Source organism: Thamnophis elegans, chromosome 9 (assembly GCF_009769535.1).
Source record: "Thamnophis elegans isolate rThaEle1 chromosome 9, rThaEle1.pri, whole genome shotgun sequence".
In the NCBI taxonomy this organism is placed as follows: Eukaryota; Metazoa; Chordata; class Lepidosauria; order Squamata; family Colubridae; genus Thamnophis; species Thamnophis elegans.
This window is the reverse complement of record NC_045549.1, coordinates 21,258,634-21,279,779: the sequence shown is the minus strand read 5'-3', so window position 1 is coordinate 21,279,779 and position 21,146 is coordinate 21,258,634. Positions and strand designations below refer to the sequence as shown.

Genomic DNA, 21,146 nt, shown 5'->3' with positions numbered 1-21,146 from the left:
CTTTGCTCTGTTTTATCTTTCAAGTACAGATAGTCCTCGACTTACAACAGTTTAGTGGCCGTTTGAAGTTACAGTGACACTGAAAAAAGAGTTATCACCCTTTTTTTTTTCATACTTGCAACCATCCCCATCGTCACGTGATCAAAATTCACACGTGGCAACTGACTTATATTTATGAAGGTTGCGGCTTCCGAGGATCTCGTGATCATCTTTTGTGACCTTCTGCAAGCAAAGTCAATAGACAAAGCTAAATTCACTTAACAACTGTGTTACTAACATGACAACTGCAGTTATTTATTTAGCGAATGTGGCAAAGATCATAAAATGGAGCAAAATTTAAATTTTGCAAATTTGTTTTCTTTAGCAACACATTTTGGGCTCAGTTGTCACAAGTCAAGGACTACCTGTATGCATTATTTTGCTCTGATTGGACATGTATTGTTGAAGCATGTTGGAGATATTGAGGTTGAATCCAGTGTCTTTGTTGAGCTTTTGAGCTCTTAAGTAAGATGGAAATTGGAACATCTGCAGTTCATAATAGCCAACAAAGTTTCATAATGCCTTATGGACTTATAAACTGAATTTTCAGTACTTGCTACATCTAGGGTACTAGGAAACCCTGTTTAAAGAGGTGGGTCTTATTGTATCTAGGGTAACTTTTGAAAATGTAAGCATAGTCACTGAAGATTTAAGGGTAGCTCTTGTATGCATTAGTTGCTTTTATATGTTTCATAAAGCATTATGAAACTTTCTTGGCTAGTTGCTTTTGGTTGCAAATGGTTAGTCATAAGCTAATAAAAAGGTTTATGGAACTAATAAACATGCTCATTTTTAAAAAAATGACAGTGGTTTTGAAACCAGTATAAGGAGAGTACTGTGTTATTCCTCTAGCAAAGATGCATAGAGGTACTTAGAGGTGGGATGAAATATATATTTATTATTGATTGATTAATTATATGCCAATAAGTTGTTTTCGATATCTAGTGGTACATAGATAGATTCTCCATGATGATCTGTCCCTAGCCTGCTTAAAAGATCTGCCAAGGATGGACTCATTGGCACTTTAACTGAGTCCATCCCTCTTGCTGCTGGTCCTATTCCTACTCCTCCTCCTTTCCAGTTTTCCCAACATTAGAGCCTTTTTGAGACACTTAGGTCTTTGCGTGATACACCCAAAAATAATAATATTCCATACTGTTAAGATACAAATATTAAATACAGGGGGATCCTAAGGCATATTTAACAGAGTTGGAAGGGACCTTGGAGTCTTCTAGTCTACCCCTCAATGGTAGGATTCATATAATTTAACAATTTGCCTGTTAGATTCTGTGCCCTAATAACCAGCTGGATGGGTGTGGCCATGGTGTGTGACAGGTAGCACTTGGCCTCCTGCACCCCCTTTGGAGAAAAAATGGGCTGTGGGGGGCACTCCAACCCCCTGCACCCCATTTTGGGCCTAGTACCCTGTTTCCCTGAAAATAAAACCTCCCTGGATAATAAGCCCAATCAGGTTTTGAGCACATGTGCTAAAATAAGCCCCCTCTGAAAATATTGCAACATAGCAGCAGCCATGAGGTGACCACGTTCACTGCCTCCTGCACCTCAAAAAAATAATACCTCCCCCAAAATAAGACCTAGTGTTTATTTTGGGGGTCAAAAGAAAATAAGACCATGTCTTATTGTGTATTGCATTGTATTCTGCATTGTGTTCTTCCATGTCGGAAGAACACAATGCAACAATGCAGCCTCCTGGCAGCAAAAATGTGCCACGGTGGGGGTGGGGGTGTGGCTGCCCTGCACAAACACACCCGTGCCCGTTTTGGACCTACTAGGCGTCCTTGCACTATCTTGGAGCCAAAATTGGGCACGTGGGGACTCCTGGAAGGGGTGGGGCAGGAAAGGGCAGGGCCAGCCAACAATTTAACAATCAGTTCGGCTGAACTGGCCGAATCCCACCACTGCTCCATCTCAAGCAGGAAACCCTATACCACTTTTGATCAGTTATACATTTGTAAACTCATTAATATGACACATTAAACTTGGTTAGCCTTAGTTTGGAGACAGAGGAACTTAAGACCGGGTCTGTGACTACATAGTGCCATCTTAATTTTTTTAAAAAAAATATTTATGCAAGTGTTTCTTTGGTGAGAACAGTTTTGGTTCGTTTGTTTTGTGTTGATTTTGGTGGATTAGCATATCATCCAACTCAGTCCTTGGGATTAATTTATGACACAGGCTTTTTTTTCAGCTTAAAAAAATGGGGTGAATGTTTTGTAAATATTGTGTAGTCAATGTGTAATTATTAATGGGAGTGAGTTTGGAGGTCATATATTTTTTTAAAATAAATATACTGTAAAAATGACTTTAATTGCATGGACAGAAGTTTAAAAAATAATATTTCAGCTCACTTTTTCTAAGCCAGTTATAAACTTTTGTAAATTAGAAATTTGTTGTTGTGACTGTTTCTTGCAAAAGTTACATAGAAATATAAGGTGTTCCTTACATGTGTAGAAAGCAGTAAATGACAGTATAGTATTAATTGTGTGTAACTTAATTGTTCGCCATTAGGAGTTGGGGTACTGATAAGTTTTCAAACAAAATCTAATTACTTTTAAGAACTAACTTTTAACTAAGGTTAAAATCAATGAGTTACAAAAATTAAGGCTGATATAGATAGCATATAGAGAAATATTTATAATAATATATTGTGGTAGACACCCTTTGCTTATCCATGTGGTTCACTCAGTATCATCCATGAATTTGTTTCACAAAATGATGCATGAGGCATCCGTTATTTGTTATAAAAGTTAGTTATTAAATTTGCCCAGTCATCCATCTTAAATGCATGACTATGGGTATAACAAACTATAGCTATCTGTTCCCCATATTCTTAGAGCTTATCAATTCACTTTCAAAAACAGATTATGTCACATTTTTTTCTTGTTATATGAGAACATTAGGAAAAGACATTCTGGTCTATTAAACTCAATAGTTTTCACATTTTCACATTCATTGCAGAATATTTCCCAACCAGATGATTTTGGAAAGCAAAACATCTTATTTGTCTTGCAAATGTAAAGTATTTGATTTAGGCATTGCCTATATCCTATGACTTTGGTAGATATAGCAGGGAATGAGGGGGAATTCACAGTATAACACTGTAATGCCATTCAAAAATGATTAACCAAAAGATAAATTTTAAAAAAATCTCATTCAAAAACACATTTTTTGACATTAGAGATAATAGAAAAGGTAAAGGTAAAGATTCCCATGGCACATATTTACTAGTCTTTCCCGACCCTAGGGGGCGGTGCTCATCTCCATTTCAAAGCCACAGAGCCAGATGTCTCTGTGGTCAAGTGGCTGGCATGATTAAACGCCACAGGCGCACGGCTGTTATCTTCCCCACCAAATGTTCCCTATTGTTTGACTTGCATTTTTACATGCTTTCGAACTGCTACGTTGGCAGAAGCTGGGACAAGTAACAGGACCTCACTCGGTTACGTGGCACTAGGAATTCGAACTGCCAACCTTTCTGATCAACAAGCTCAGCGTTTTAGCTACTGAGACCCACATAGAAATAATAGTGCCATTTAATTAAGTTATTTGATTAACTTATTAAATAATTAACCTGTGAGCTAAACAAGGGGATCTAGGAGGAAAGAAAAGAAAAAGAATTTTTTAAAAGAGGAATTTTAAAAACTAAATCTATTTATGGTTATTAGTTATTAATTAAATGGCACTATTACCACTTAATTAATAACTAATAATCATAAATAGCCTTAGTTTTTTTTAAATTCCTCTTTTTAAATGTTTTATTTTTTTTCTTTCCTCTTAAATCCTCTTCTTATTTAGCTCACAAGTAACCCTTATTTAGCTCACAAGTAACCCTGTTTCTTGCAAAAGTTTTAATGAATTATGACAGTTCTTTAGTAAAACTTCTTTTAATTTGCCTCACATTTCTTCTGAATAACATAAATGGTTAAACTGGAAAATGAACAAATAATAGAATTCAGTTGACTTATCAAAGGGTCTCCTTACTTGTTTTGGCTTTATTGAGGATTAAACATTTTCATTCCATTGTCATTTGCGTCTGATTTTCCTTCTATAATTCTTGATTTGTGCATGTAAGAGAGTGAATGCCTTTTAAACAAAGATGGAGACTATATGCATTTTATAAACTGGAATCTAGCCTACGAAAACAGTAGCAACAAGTAACATCTTCAAGGTGCTTTTTCCTTCTGTAATTAAGAAAAGATTGCAGTCCATCAAGGAATTGTAGATTTTAAGAGTTTTCATTTAGAAAAGAAGCTATGCCTAAAAAGTGGGCTATGGCTATGCATTTAATAAGAATCCTTAGTGCCCTCTTTTGGTGATGGTATGAATTACATGTTTTGTTAGAGACCTATTGTAATAATTTCTGTTTAAATAGTTTTCTATTGCTCTATGGGAATTTTTGGGCATCCACTTCACTTTCATGTAACTCTGGTCATTGTATATCATTAAAACACCACAACCACACCCTTCCACTATTAAAACCAATTAAAAAGCAGTTAAATATCCCATGCATATGTTCAAAATAAACAGTATTACCATCATGCAATGGGTGAGAAATGGTCAACCCTAGTTTACTTTCTTTTTTACTTTGAGATAATTAATTGCAGCTGCAAAATGTGTATCAAATAGCCAGTCTGAATATTTAGTCATTTCTATTGTAAATTCAGTTTATGAAACATGTTTAGTTTTTTTTTAAGGACTCAAACATACTGCATAAATCCAGATTGCTTGTTAGAATTCTTCAGCTTGAAGAATTCTAAATATTCTTCAGTTCCTCTCCCCAGTTCTACAATTAAATGAGAATTAATTATAATTATTTCTTCATTTAAACAAAAACAAAACAATTTATAGTTGATTTATAGTTGACTTAAAAAAAGAATATGGGTGAAATAATAGGAAAAGTAGTTGCAGTTTTCAGATTTTGTAAATCAAATCAAGAAAGTGAAAACAATTTAAAAGGACAAAGTTCTCATGAGCAATAGGGATTCCAGACTTTGATATTGATGGTTTTTTTTAGCCCAGCTCCAGTCACGTAACTTATTTGGGCTTGGTTTTTTTAGAATGATTTTTAATTGTGTTCAGGCTATATAAAAATTGTCTCTGAAGTGCCCTAAACTGGTGCTAAATAGATTATGGGGGTATTGCCATTTCTTTTAATATTATGTTTGGGAAGAGAATGGGGGTGCAACTCACACTAACTTCTTAATTATGGCAAAATATTAAGGAAATGGAGCAGGCCGAATTGGTGAATAAAAGGACATGATGAGAATGAGGATGAAAGAGACTAAAGCTTTCTTTGTCTTGTGTCAATATAATTTGGCTAATTCTGCTTTTCCTAATTTGCGCCCTCTAGATGTTGTGGAATGATAGCGCTCTTAACTCCCGCTGGCATATTTAAAATGGCCAGAATAGACAATAATGAAATGCAGTATTTAGCACTGCACCTTGTACTTGAATAATCGGATTTGACTCTATACTTCTGAATCATTTGTATATATATATATTCATGAAAAGAAAAAGGGTTGCCCTTCTTTGTAGTGGGAGCTTAATAGAAGCTAGACTATAATTGTTAAAATGTCAGGAAGTTGGAGAATACAATAGCACACGAGCCAAGATTGGTGCTGTGTTCCCCTCTGCTGGCACTGCGGCGGCTGGTTAATTAAGAACTTTATTCCCAAAAGCTATGCTGAGAACATTGATATTGCTGGCATCATCAGCACTAAACCAAAAGATGAACCATTTCTCTTGCATTGAGCAATTGTACTTCTTTGTCAATAGTTTTTAGAAAACTATTAGCAGAAAATTATGAAGCAAGCCAAGATTTATAAGAGTGACCTTTTGCCTGGAAATTGCTTTTTCTGCTTTCGAGTTTCCTAACTTGTTGAAAGCCCAGTTCCATTCTCTACCAAAATTGTGTCCTCCTTTCACTCCTAAATATTGCTTAGAATAAACACATAATCATCTTCAAGATCATAAGAATTGTGAAAAGCTGGTATTTCCCATAGACATTGCCTGTTTAGGTATTGGATTAGAAAGATTTTTCAGAATAAAATAAACTAATGTTCTGGATACAGGAAGATATTCTGAAGTACATATTACTCACTATATTAATACCTTTAGGAGAATAGCAAGAGCACTTAGACTTATGGCTGATATATTGCATGACTTTGCAAATAATATGGACTCTTTTGTAAACAGCTTCGTAAAAAAAAAACCCCACATACATCCATACGATTGACTTCCTGTTTCTGATGCTTTTACTCCTCTGCAAATGATACTTTTTTCAACTTCACTTTTAGGATGCTGGAGAATTTCTTTGAGCTTTTTGAGTTTATTGTTGCAATGTGACAGAGGGTATTGGTGATGTTTTTCTTGTTACACATATTTCTATCATTCTGCAGCTGGATAGAAATTTTGGCCTTTGAAGATAGCAAGAGCAATAGCAATAGCAGTTAGACTTATATACCGCTTCATAGGGCTTTCAGCCCTCTCTAAGCGGTTTACAGAATCAGCATATTGCCCCCAACAACAATCCGGGTCCTCATTTTACCCACCTCGGAAGGATGGAAGGCTGAGTCAACCCTGAGCCGGTGAGATTTGAACAGCCGAACTGCAGAACTGGAGTCAGCTGAAGTAGCCTGCAGTGCTGCATTTAACCACTGCGCCAACTTGGCTCTTAAAGAGAGAGGGACACCTACCCTACACTATGAGAGAATAAAGTCAAGACAATCTTTATCACAGCCATAGATCAACATCAGGGGTGGGATTCAGCCGGTTTATACCGATTTGGGCAAACTGGTAATGGTGGTGAGCAGTTGGCCATGCCCACCCACCCCTCCCCTTTCCTGTCCTATATTTCCCGTTTTTTAGCTCAGCTGATTAGTGTGGCACAGCGAATTGCCTCACGTCAGCTGTTTTACTCACTGGTGCTGACATAGAAGCAAAGCACGTGCTCACCGAACCAGTTGTTAAACCAGTTGCATCCCACCACTGATCAACATGTACCATGAGACAACTTTAGAAAGATTAAAAGTAGTTTAGTTACGAGAGTCCCTTGAATTAAAAAGAATGAGTGAGGGAGCTGTAACTGCTCAGCCTACTGAAGACGCCAGACTGACTATTAAACTTTTCCGCCTTTTACTTGTTGGATCTCATATTTCAATGTGCATATATTTTTATGAATACATTTATGAAATATCTTTCTTGCACAACTTCTTGATTAGCCCATTAGCCCATTAATGATTTTAATAGCTGTTCCATACAATATTTTTAAGATCACGCCATTTATGGGAAGAATGAAACTGAATCAAACCATACCATTCATTAGGTATGTAGTATAAAAGATCATACTATTCAGGGATGGGATTCTACGGGTTCGGACCGTTTTGGGTGAACCGGTAGCTCCGACAATCAGCTGGGAGAGAACTGGTTCCCTCTGACGATGAAGTGGGTCTGCCCGACCCTGCACTTTACTCACCTATATCTTCTTAGCTGAGTCGCCCAGCAGAATGGATTGCAGCATCTCAGCTGATTCCTTCCCCAGCAGTAATGCCGAAGGTACTTTTTCTCAAAACTGTGCATGCACACGCTGTGCATGTCAGGCATGTGTGCGAGTGAAGTGAGTTTGTTAACAACAAACTCCAGTTGTTAAACCTCACTGATATTATTCCATGAGATACAGCGTTCCAGAACACCCCTGAAATGTTCCATTTCTCCTTTAGACCTTTCTGATCTGGTCATTTCGGGAATGGTTTAGTAATTTTTGGAAGTTAAGTCTTTATCCAAGAAACAGGTCATATTATTGAAGGCGTAATATGTCAAAAAACAGAACTGCTTGGGGACAGGTCCACATCCAAGAATAATTATCATATGACCCATTATGGCTTGGTGGATAACTTATGGAAAACCACTAGACATCCAAGAGAATGACTGGATCAGCATCGTCTGGAGAGAATCTCTTAAAGTTCTCAGCTATTTGTAGTTCAAATTCCTCATTGTTGTGAATGAAGAGGAAAACAGCTTATGAAATACCTCCTTCAAACAATCTTTTCCATACAATTCCCACCACTCCATCTGTAGTTTAGGAATGAGTATTCGGCTTTCAATGGGACCAAATACTTTAATATTTACAAATTCAGGTACTTCTTGATTAAGAAATTGCAGTATACTGTGAGATGAATAAATTATATAGGTCTGTGTAAACTGTTGATGTACTAATTCTCAGTCCTCCTCAGACATTTTCATTCATTTTTCTATAATCTGAAGTATCCACAGGAGCAGCTGTTTGAATCAATATAATTAATTACCCTGCAGCTGGCAAGATAGTTTCTAATGCCACTCCAATTTAGCAGTATAGGAAAAATGGGTTAAGCTGGGATAACCTTCCTGTTGATCCTTGAAACTGACCGGATCCTCCCTCTTTAATCTGGAGGCAAGAAAGTAAAAAAAAAAAAAAAAAAGTATTAGATGAGGTTTGCAAAGCTTATCTCTACTACGTGACTACCTTAAACCTTTTTTTAGCATCATCTGAAATATCAGATGGCACATTCACATATCCATAATAGGAATGTGTACAAAAAAGTCATTTTTATTTTTGAGTTTAGAATGTGACATTTCAGTTTTATTGTAAAAAAACTCAAAATATTGTAAATGTTCTAATTATATTTAAAAAATGAAAATTGAGAGCAAGATCTTTGCGCCTCTCCTTTTCATCTTATGGCCCAAAGAACAGATGCAATAGTGCTTAATGCACACTGTAACCCAGGGCTGTCAAACTCCCGGCCTGGGGGCTGGATGCGTCGTGTGCTAGCCACGCCCACACCCAGTTTAACGAAGGAGGGAAGTCCTGATATGTCACGTGACACCGCTGTGATGTCATGAGTTTGACACACCTGCTATAACCAATGGAATAATTCGTCAAAATATCAGTCAAAGAGGTTATTTTTAAAATATCTATGACAGCTTCAGATGGCATCCAACATGCATTTTTCAAATGAGGGCAACACGATTTTTTTGAAGTAGATATGAGTCTACTGAGGACATGGTGACCCAGTGGCGAAGACCCTGAGCTTGTCAATCAGAAGGTCGGCTGTTCAGCTGTTTGAATCCCTAGCGCCGTGTAACGTATTGAGCTCCCGTTACTTGTCCCAGCTTCTGCCAACCTAGCAGTTCGAAAGCAATTCCCACTTTGGTGGGAAGGTAACAGTATTTTGTGCACCTTCGGCGTTTAGTCATGCCGGCCACATCACCACGGAGATGTCTTTGGACAGTGCTGGCTCTTTGGCTTTGAAACAGAGATGAGCACCCCCTAGTTTTAAATGACTAGCACATAGTACCTGTGAAGGGAACCCTTACCTTTATCTTACAAGTATACTGGTGGTGTCTCTAATCCTAACCTCAAATTTCTTTTTGTGACAATTGGTGGTTATTCTAAAAACCTGCAGCTTCTTTAAGGAGATAATGACATGGGTGCGATCTCAGATCTCCTTCAGTCTCCTTCCACAAGTCTATTTGCCTTTTAGTTTTCCCTGAAAATGATGCTGAAAGGTGAATGCTGTAATGGCGGTTGCTGTTTTAGTCACCCAGTTTGCAGGTCTGATCAGCTGATGAAACATAGCTTGTGGTTTTATTATGTTTTCCGTTTGTGATTATCTAGGATTAGCGCCAAAAAAAGCCAAAAGGCTGCAGCTTTATTTCATAGGATGTTTAGTTTCACTTGATCCCGAATGCAAAGGAAGAGAAAAGGCTGCTTTCCCAAAGTTGTAGAATGTTTTGGTTTTGATTCGGGTTTTGGTTTCTTTTTGTTTATTTGTTTGATTGATTGATTTTACCTACTTGTAATGCATCAGTGCCGTTTTGAAAGTAGCTCTGTATGATTGACAGGGTGTATCCAATAACACCTGCAGGGGGAAACATCCTGTTGTAAGTCTAATAGGCATGGAAAGAACAGCACGATTAGTTTTCCTTTGAAAATTCTAATTGGGACCAGAATCTCTACTGCTAAGGAGTGAGACTGTTCAGTGAAACGCCATATGACTCTATCCATTATCAACCATACCAGCATTAATCCACGATCTCACACATATCCTTTCTTCTTCTTCTTCTTCTTCTTCTTCTTCTTCTTCTTCTTCTTCTTCTTCTTCTTCTTCTTCTTCTTCTTCTTCTTCTTCTCCTTCTCCTTCTCCTTCTCCTTCTCCTTCTCCTTCTCCTTCTCCTTCTCCTTCTCCTTCTCCTTCTTCTTCTTCTTCTTCTTCTTCTCCTCCTCCTCCTCCTCTTCCTCCTCCTCCCCCTCCCATATCCATCATCGAATGTTGCCAATCATGTTGGCAATCCTATTTTTATCAACAGCCGCATTAAAAAATGTTGCTGAAGCCATGATGTTCTTCTCCCCTTCCTCCTCCTCCTCCTCTTCTCCTCCTCAACCTCCTCCCCCTCTCCCTCTTCTTCTTCTTCCTCCTCCTCCTCCTCTTCTTCCTCTTTTATAAACTATATTCAGATGAAATGTGAAAAAAAATCCAAACAAACAATGAAGATCCATAATGCTTGATATATATTTTTTTAGGGTGGGGAAATTAGCTAGCTACAAGTAATTGCTAGAAATAGCAACATAGCTCTTAAGAAGCTTGCTAACAGCATCAGGAAATACTTTGCTGCATTGCAATCTAGTAAGTACAAAGCCTTTTTGGAAGCCAGAGCACTGATCAGTAATGGAGATAAAACATTGCTTTTTATTGAGACCAAGGGGTTTTCTTGGTGCATTGAATCCATTATCTTTGTTCTTGCAGCTGTCCCATTTCCTCCAAGCCACCGGCTCACAGCGAAGGAAGTGTTTGACAATGATGGAAAACCCCGAGTGGATATCCTAAAGGCACACCTTATGAAGGAAGGAAGGCTGGAAGAAAGTGTTGCTTTGAGAATAATAACAGAGGGTGCTTCGATTCTGCGCCAGGAAAAAAATTTGCTGGATATAGATGCCCCAGTTACTGGTAAGTACAAATAAACACTGAAGCGGTAACAGGAAATCTTCTCTATCATAATTATAAAATGTTTGGTTTAGGGCATAATAAGACATTACTAAAATGTTGCTTCGCTACATGTTATATTGCACAAAGTGCAACAGGATGTCTCATATATTATGGTAGAGGTAAGCAGTCTTTGAGGGGTTAGGGTCTTCACCTCAGTGTCCTGATTGTTGGTCAGGCTATAGTGGACATTCCTGTCGCACTGTGAAATTATCAGAAAGTGTAGGTAGGATCCTTACTCTTGATTTGGGGGGCAGGATCCAAAGAGCAGAGATGAGAACAGAGACTTTCACTTTAATCTTTAGTCAGAATAGAGCTGGAAGGGATCTTGGATGTCTTCCAGTTCCCCTCCTCAAGCAGGAGACCCTATATCACTGATGGTGAGTGCCCACAGCACACATGCAACCCTCAAAATGCAATGCGAGCACCCACCCGCACATGAGCTCTGCCCCCCCCCCACATGTGCGTGTGTTTCCTGCGCATATGTTCCCTGTGCATATGTCTCCCCAACCCCCGTTTTGGCTTCCACGTTGGTGCAGGAGGCTTTTCAGGCCCAAAACGGGGCATGGGGAGAGGCCCTTGTGATTTCTGCAGTTTCTCCCTTCCACACTCCAGTGCGTCCTAGCTTTCTCCTCCATTCCTGCCATGGAGGGGCACCTGCAGAGTGTGGAACCTGCGGAGATCAGGGAAGGCATAGGAGGCAGGAATACAGGAGAAATGTAGAGGGCGCTGGGGGAGAAAGGTAGGGTGCGCTAGTGGGGAACTACGGAGATGTGAAGGAAGGCCCACCCTCGCCCCACACATGTGCGGCAGAAACCTGAAGACCAAATGGCCAGTGGGAGGCACGCACACATGAGTGGTAGAGCTGGGCTGGGGTGATGGCTGGCGTGCCCGCAGAGAGAGCTCTGCATGCCACCTGTGGCACACATGCCATAGGTTTGCCATCATGGCCCTGTACCAAGGGTGTTAAATTCAAGGCCCAGGGACCAGACCCGGCCCATAGGTACTTAGATCTGGCCCACGGGGCTGCTCTGGAAACAATGAAGGATCGGCCCGCAGTGCTTCTGCCAGCGAAAACAGGCTCCTGAGCTCCGTTTTTGGCTGCCACAGCCTCCTGCAATCTTCTTCACTGGCAGAGGGTTGCAGGAGGCCGTGGCAGCTGAAAATGGTGCTCAGGAGCCTGTTTTCACTGGCAGAGAGTTTGGGCCGCCATAGGAATGACATTGAGCTGGCCTGCCCACCCCTATCCATGCCCACCCCGGCCCCCCGAGGTCAAACACAACCCCGATGCAGCCCTCAATGAAATCAAGTTTGACACCCCTGCCCTATACTATTTCAGACAGGTGGGTATCCAGGCTTTTCATAAAAACCTCCAATGATGAAGCACCCACAATATCTGAATGCAAGCTGTTTCACTCGTTAAATTGTCCTCACTGTTAAGAAGTTCCTTCTTAATTCCAGGTTGCTTCTCTCCTTGATTAGTTTCCATCCATTGCTTCTTGTTCTGTCCTCTGGTGCTTTGGAAAATAAGTTGGTAGCCTCTCAAATACTGGAATACTGCTATCATGCCACCCCTAGTCCTTCTTTTCTCTAGACTAGCCAAATCCAATTCCTGCAACCATTCTTCCGATGTTTTGGTCTCCAGGCCTTCAATCATCTTAGTTGCTCTTCTTTGAAAAAATCCCAAAGTCTGAACATCTTTTTTGCAATATAGTGACCAAAACTGCATGCCGTATTCCAAGTTATGGTCTTACTAAGGATTTATAAAGCAGTATCGATGCTTCACATGATAACCCTAAGACATACTGCTGAAGTTATGAAATGCTTGATGAGGTTTGAGATAGAAAAGCTCAAAGGCTACAGGATAGGCAAATGAACCTGAAGAAGGTCTACCTATCTGATCATTAAGAAGTAAAGTGGACTTGATTACATTTGTGTATGGAAATGAGAAGAGTTGCAACCAAAAGATTTTCTTGCTCCTATTCCATCCAAGGGTGGGGTCTAAAATTGCTTCCCCTAAAATCAAAAATTCTGCTAACCAAATTTAGGTTGAGCAGTATTGGACAGCCACAGATGAATCTGCTACATTATAGCCTTACATGCAATTTATTCTCTATTTTAAGTTGGTGCTCTCTAGCTAATTTTGAGCGGAACAGAAAGGTCTTTTGTTGCATGCAGAAAAATCTTTGCTCTACAATAAATTGAGAGGTGAAGGAACGCTAGTATATTTGCATTGATTAATTAGAATCCTGTACATCTTAAGTCAGGATTTTTTTTCAGCGCGAGCTCATAAATGAAACTTGCCCAATAAAGTGATGCTTGCTCTATTTATCTAATAATGTAAGACTTATTGAAGCTGTTCTTCGGACATGAAATGCTGGGGGGGGGGGGGAAAGAATAGCACGGTGACCTATAATTAATTGGGATTTAATGAAGTGATTTATTTGCAACTTTGACATCTCATCTTTTCCCATCTTAGTCAAGGGGAAACTTAATGGGTGTCTTCCTTCCAATTGCCGTAGTGGTAGTCTGCAAGCTCTCTCCATTGCTTCCTATATGTATCCCCAATGCTGGCTTTGTCTTGCTCTAGAATTCATGCACCTTGGCTTTATGCCTGTTATATGCCTCCTCCCTACCATTTTCAGTAATCCCAAGATGTTGCAACTAGGGTAAGTTTGGGGAATGAATTTTACATTAATAATTCCCAGCTGTCCCGTTAGTTAATCATCAACAAGAGCGTCCCAGTCTCTTTAGACATGCTGAACCAAGGGGATTCAAACACCCGCTTTGTTTACAATGATATCCCTGGAAATGAGCAAGATCAGCTGGGCAGCCTAGAATGCAGCTATAATCGCTACGGACCTTTGGATATTCCAGAGAGCTTATACCGTGCTCATATGCATATTAATATGCAAGCTTTCTACAGAATTAAACGTAATGTAGCATACAAGTAGTCCAGTGGTGGGTTCTGGATCCTGTTCCAACCAGTATGGTTGGAATGGGCCCAGCGTCGCCCACATGATGCACATGTGCACACATGCGCGCATGCATTGTACCTGTCAGCAACACTTCCGCAAGCCTCCGTGACACGGAGCTTCGTGCAGGCACTGTACATGTCATGTCAGGAAGTGTGGAAGCCTTAAAAGACAGGTAAGGAGCTCGGGCGGGCGGGTGCGCCCTCCGGAGCACCATGCCGGAACTGTATCTGGTGCTCCGGGCAGGCTCCAGTACACCTGTACTGGGATGTACCGCTTGCAATGCACCACTGAAGTAGTCCTTGTTTAATGATGATTTCCATCACTACATGATAAGATTGTACAACACAGTGTTACAGGACTGCATCACTTAGCAATTGCAACCCAATACTCCCCCTTGTTGTTGTTAAGTGAGGATCACAGATCCTTAAGTGAGACCAGGGCAGTTTGTAACCAGGTTGGCAGGGAAGTAAGTCAAGCATGCAGTCTGAGCGTGCCCAAGAAAGGGAGGATATTATGCGAGGGGCCCATGAGGTGCCTGGGGTGATTGTATGGGATGGAGGAAGATGCACGTGAATCTGGCAAGGTGCTGGGGCTGGCTGCTGCTAGCAGTGAAAGTTGTGCAAATGTGTTATGTAAATGTGGCAGAACTAGAGGTGGCTGCTCTAGATAAAAAGTAAAGGTAAAGGTTTCCCTGGTGTGTGTGTGTGTGTGCTCATCCCTGTTTCCTAGTTGAAAGAGCCAGCATTGTCTGAAGATGCTTCCATGGTCATGTGGCCAGCATGTATCAACAAATACAAAAGATTAATGAAATGAAAGCTTACAAATGCATAATTTTTGTAACTTAGTTCTTCTGGTAGTGGGGCAATGATAGGATAGTCTAAGGCAGTGATGGCGAACCTTTTAGACACCAAGTACCCAAACTGCGTGCCGACATGCACGCATTCACAGCCGAGACCCAAAGACCAGCTGGCCGGCGGGAGGCAGGGCATCCAACACCAACAGCGCGGCAAGAGGTAAGATCTTTTTCTTTTGTGAGCTTCTATTTGGTCGTTTGTAGGGAAACAGAAGCCCATGAAAGAAACGCCACGGGGATCTGACCTGGGGCCACAGCATGCATGCCAGCAGAGAGTGCTCTGTGTGCCACCTCTGGCATGCATGCTGTAGGTTTGTGGATCTAAGGAATAGGTACCAGTTCACATGATAAAAAACTGGTAGATAAAGAACAGGTACAAACAATATTGAGAAAAGCAGTAAATTCACTTATAGTGTATTTTCAGGGCTTGATTAAACCTCCCCTCCCCCATTCTGCTTCATTGTTCTTCCAAAGGAGACATGTGCCCATTAACCATTCATTGTGCCTTAATTCCGTGAGCTTTACTAGCTATCATTCCTTAATCCAGCAGATGCTTAGATTGTAACAGCTGTTCCTCTCCAGCTGCTTTTTCTCTAGATGCATTGATCTCTGGCTCCCTCAGAACTGACTGCTGAGAATCTTCAGTTTTCTGCAAGTTCTGATTTTGCGAGGCTTCATCACCTCCTCATCAGAAAACTGTTCAGATGTTGCCCTAATTTACCCAACAGTTTATTTTAATTGTTTTATTTATATTATTATTTATATTCAGCAAAGATCCAAAATACAATTCACTGAATGTGTAGGAATTTTTTAAAAAGAGAGTGGAGGAGGACAAAAGAAAAGTATTTTTAAAAAAATATTTGAATTTTCATGATCCATTTTGCAGGAGAAAACACTATTTTTTAATGTTTTTGAGTTTTTTTCTAACACGATTTATAACTCCTGACCTAACTCTCAAAATGAAATAGTATCCATAAGTCCTAGATGGAGGAAAGTAATATTGATTCGGCTTTTTTGACAGTGTTCAGAATATATATATAAGCTTCCAGTTTGATATATAGAATGTATAGCTCTACAGTTAGGCTGAATCTGGTTAATTCTTTAGGTGGTTCTGTATATATGTGTTTTTATTTTTTGTTCTATCATGACTGAAGTGTGGCTTCAGTGGTGAAATTCAATTTTTTTTACTACCGGTTTTATGGGCATGGCTTGGTGGGTTGGCAGGGGAAGGATATTGCAAAATCTCCATTCTCACCCCATTCTGGGGCCAGCCAGAGGTGGTATTTGCCGGTTCTCCAAACTACTTAAAATTTCCATCGTCCGTTCTCCAGAACCTGTCAGAACCTACTGAATTTCACCCCTGAGTGGCTTCCATTGTTTTATTCTAAACTAGTGCTTTAAGTTGAGGAAATGAGCACTTTTACAGGTAATTTTTGGGCCTGTGCAGGGATTCTATTGAAGCAAATGACTTTCTGGTTGAGAATTTAGAATTTGCTTTTCTGTTTTTTTTTTTGTTTTTGTTTGAGTCCGACTGTGAGCCAGAAGAAAAACATGAACAGGAGACTTTATAGGAAACATTAATAATTAAGCCAATGAGCTGGGATTCACCAACAAATTAAAACTAGCAACTGAAAATAATAATCGCCACACAACTAGCAGGACTCAAAATCAAAATCAAAATTGATAAAATCGCCTTCAGTCAATTGCAAAAAGGCAGATTTACTTGGAACAGCTTACATCCTGTGACAACAATTTTAATATCATCAACAGAGTCATCCTAACCTAGGCTGGTTAAAGAAAAAGATGGAGGGGTTAATTCTGGCAGCACAAACCAAGCTTTAAGAACAAATGCATATAAAACCAAAATTGAAGGCACTGGCATTTAAATTACAGCAAATTTTGCAATCAACATAGCTTCTGTTGTGTCTCCTATAAAAATACCCAGTTGTTAAGGTCACCTTTGAAGAAGCTCTCTTCCATTTTTCCATAATGTTAGAGAGGCCCATGGCCGACCTTTTTGTTTTAAATGGTTTAATTATGCTCATATAGTAGTAGAAGATGAGAATATTCATTCCAGATGTGCCTTAAGTCATTTTTCTTGTAATGGCGCAGTTTTTATTCTGAAAGGAGATGCCGAGTGGCATACCAGAAAGCTTCATTTTTGCTTCCAAGCTGTCCAACTGATTTACAAATAATTTGGATAGGGGATATTCAGCAAGGTAACTCTGAATTTAAGATGATCTCTTCATGCTTCAAAGGAGAAGATTAGGCAGGATTGTCTTATCGTATTTGTTAGTTTCATGTTTTACTTGTTGTGCTAATTCAAGGCAATTCTCCTACTTCAAAAGTAAATCAGATTGGGAAGATAGACAAAACATTCTTCATTCGGATAGAAAATGGTGGATTCTGTAAGTGAGCAAGCACTATATTTTTGAGAAATATGTGTGCCATAGGCTGAAGATTTATATTAGTCCCATTAATAGCTGGAGAATTCTATATGTCTTAAAATTGCCAAGGTCCACGTGTATTACAATTGCCAAAGTTGGAAAACCTGCATTACATTTCTTTTCTTTTTTGACATATGCAAAGAGAGGCAAAGTGTTTGATACTGAAACTGTTTACCAGCTTCTACCCTGTTTTCCTGAAAATAAGACCTTCCCAGATAATAAGCCCAATTGGGCTTTTGAGCGCATGCACTAAAATAAACCCTCCCTGAAAATATTGCAACACAGCAGCAGTCATGACGTGACCACACTTGCCGCCTCCTGCACCTCCAAAATAATAAGATCTCCCCCAAAATAAGATCAAGAGTTTATTTTGGGGGTCAAAAGAAAATAAGACCCTGTCTTATTTTGGGGAAAACATGGTACATAGGACCTGGGAAACAGCATGGAAGGCGACTAGGGTTGTAATACCACTGGTAGGTATCACATTGGGTTCAGTCCTAAAGATGCATTTCCATTAATAAGATTTACTACACACACACACACACACACACACACACAGACACACACACACACAGAGAGAGAGAGAGAGAGAGAGAGAGAGAGAATAGAACCATGCAATTTGACTGGCCATTGAAGTCATCATGTTTAATTGTTTGCTCTACATAATTTCTCCCCTCCCTCCCCAAAATGTGGCTTTTTCAAATGCATTTTCTTTTTGTAGTCCTGTTCAAATGATGGTTTTCCCCCCCTGGCATTACCAGATCTCATTTGAGAAGTTGCTGATAGTTAAGCCTCCTTTCCCTTCTCCATCATGTTTCTCCACTTCCTCCCACTTTTCCTCCAGTCTGTTGGAAGGATGAAGCAGCATAGCGCTGAAGTTGTGATGTAATGCCACATTCAGTGCCTTGAGATATTTGCAAACAGGACACGAACTGCAACATTTTTATGATGGGATGTCACTTTAGGCTTGCATTTCACATGCTTTGAAAGCCATGCAGAACAGATATTGGGGAGGGTATTTAAAAATGACTTTAAAGCATAATAGTAAAGTCCCTATTCGTCATCTATGAAAATTGCTGCTTTGATTTTTGTAGTAATCATTACAAATCCAAAATAATGATTCCTAAACATCTCAGAAATACGCATATAGTGTTCCTATTTTTAGCTTTATAATTTAGCACGTTTGGCAACAGCTGTTTTTCTCCTCTTTTAAAACTGGGTTTTGTTCAAGGCAAGGAAGGAAGTAAATCATACAAATAATTCTTCTGTATCCTTTAAAATTTGTGAGTTCATGAACATGCTGATATTGTTTTGTTGGAAGTGGATTGTTCCTGCTTTCATTTCAGATTAGTTTACACTTTTGAGATTTCCCGGTCTCCCCTCTGATGCAGTTTGTTTGTTTGCTTCAAATCAGCTAAGTCAGAGGTCTCAAACTCAATTTCAGTGAGGGACACGTCAGGATTGTGTTTGACTGGGGTGAGTGTGGCCAGCTCCATGTCATTCCTGTTGGGGATGCCTGAGTGCTCTGCCAGTGAAAACAGGCTCCCAAGCTCCATTTTCATCTGCCACAGCCTCCTGCAAAATTCTGCCAGTGAAAATGGAGCTTGGGAGTCCATTTTCACTGGCAGAAGCACCGCGTGCCAGTCTTCGCTGTTTCCAGGGTGGGTCCGCAGGCTGGATCACCCCTGAGCTAAGTTATCGAAAGACAGTGCTATCTACTCTGACTGTTTAAATACTAGATAGGCTCTTGTTTATATTGTTTAGTAATTATGTAATTTATTTTAATTTATTTATTTGTATCCTACCTTTATTATTTTTACAAATAACTTGACATGATGAACATATCTAATGCATCTTTGTCTCCTTCCCCCCCGCCACAACAGTTACTGTTACTCTATGAAGTGAGGTGAGAGTAATTGGCCCAAGGTCACTCAGCTGGTTTTCATGGCTAGGGCAGGATTGGAAATCATGGTCCCCACCTTTCTATCTTGGTGCCTTAACCACTAGACTAAACTGGCTAATAGAAAAAATGTTGTTTTGGGATAAAAACAAAATGTAATTTTGTACATTTTTCCAAAGACATTGTGATAGCAGAGTGATAGAGGAAACATACCAGTGGTGGGTTCCGGATCCCGTTCTAACCTGTATGGTTGGAACGGGCCTGGCGGCGTCCACATGGATGTGCAGTGCGCGCAAGCATCTTAGATCCTCCGTGAGCCTCCGCAGCGCTCCAGCTGCTCTGCGGAGCATCGTGCAGGTGCTGTACGCACCATGCACGTGCACAGAAGTCTTAAAAGACAGGTAAGGAGCTCAGGCAGGCAGGTGGGCCCTCTGGAGCACCGTACTGGAACAGTATCCGGTGCTCCAGGCAGGCTCCTGTACGCCCGTACCGGGGTGTACCACCTGCAACCCACCACTGAAACATACACATGGAAGGTGATATTGAATTGTGGAGGTATCATCTCACCAAAACATGTCTGATGATGATGATGATGATGATGATGATGATGATGATGATGATGGAGGAGAAGGAGGAAGTAGGGAAGAGGAGAAGGAGGAGAAGGAAGAAGAAAAAGAAGATATCTAGCTTCAATGTTCAAGGAAAAAACAACTATTCAAATGTTACAAGTTCACTATTGATATTCCTCCAGTGATTCCCTTTAGTTATATAGATGCTTTTAGGGGAAGAAAGGTGCAAGACTATGCACCTTTCTTCCCCTTAAAGCATCTATATAACTAAATATGAATTGATAAAATTTCCGTTTGCCAATTAAAAAGGACCCGGTTCTTAGATTTGCAAATATACTAACACACTACATTATAATATCTTTAATTCTTGAGAAAAACTCAATGCAAGTGAAGGCATAATAATAATAATACATAATAATAATGATAATAATGATAACAACAACAACAACTTGGCATCATGTCCAAGAATTTTATAAGATATACCAACAAATTGCAGCTTCCTGAAATAACACCAGCGGAACTGCAAAAAACTGCGCTACTCGGAACATCTTATATTTTAAGAAAGTACTTGGTTGATACCTAGGATGCTGGCAGCAACTCGTATCAACCATTAGCACCAGTCAATGGTATTTTTGATGCATTTTTGAATGTTCGGTTGACTGTGTTTCATGTTTAATGAATAAAGTATATAATAATATTAATAATATTAATATGTTTGATCTAGGACGCTGGCAGCAAACCATATCAACCATTAGCACCAGTCAATGGTATTTGTGATGCATTTTTGAATGTTCAGTTGGCTGAGTTTCATGTTTAATGAATAAAATATATAATAATAATAATAATAACAATAATAACAATAATTATAATAATAATATGAAGAAAGAAAGAAAGAAAGAAAGAAGAGAGAAGGAAAGGAGAAAGAAAGCGAAAGAAAGAAAGAAAGAAAGAAAGAAAGAAAGAAAGAAAGAAAGAAAGAAAGAAAGAAAGAAAGAAAGAAAGAAAAGAAAAGAAAAATAAATTGTGTGTTGTCCCGATTTTAATTGGAGACCTTGGAGCAACCTCGCTATTTGAAAATTCTAAATTTACCTGACTTGAACATTCTGACTCTACAAAAAAACCACCCTACTTGGAACAGCTTATATCCTCCGACGTTACCTTAACAGTTCCTAGGACTCGAGCTGTTGAGCTATCAACCAGCCCCAAAGGATGTGAATCTCACCAAAGATTAACCACATAATAATAACAATAACAACAACAACAATGCCAATATATTTATCTTGGAAATGTTGGCTAAAAAGATAAATCCTAGACAAGCACT

General features: G+C 39.6%; 1 protein-coding gene across 1 annotated transcript in view; it reads left to right on the top strand.

Annotated features, from left to right (window-relative positions):
- The window catches only part of PPP3CA (protein phosphatase 3 catalytic subunit alpha), a 218,817-nt gene that overhangs the window by 81,420 nt on the left and 116,251 nt on the right, over window positions 1-21,146 (top strand). Inside the window, exon 2 of the mRNA XM_032223878.1 lies at window positions 10,842-11,042. Within this exon, the coding sequence (XP_032079769.1) occupies window positions 10,842-11,042 (201 nt within the window). The remainder of the gene's footprint in view (window positions 1-10,841; window positions 11,043-21,146) is intronic.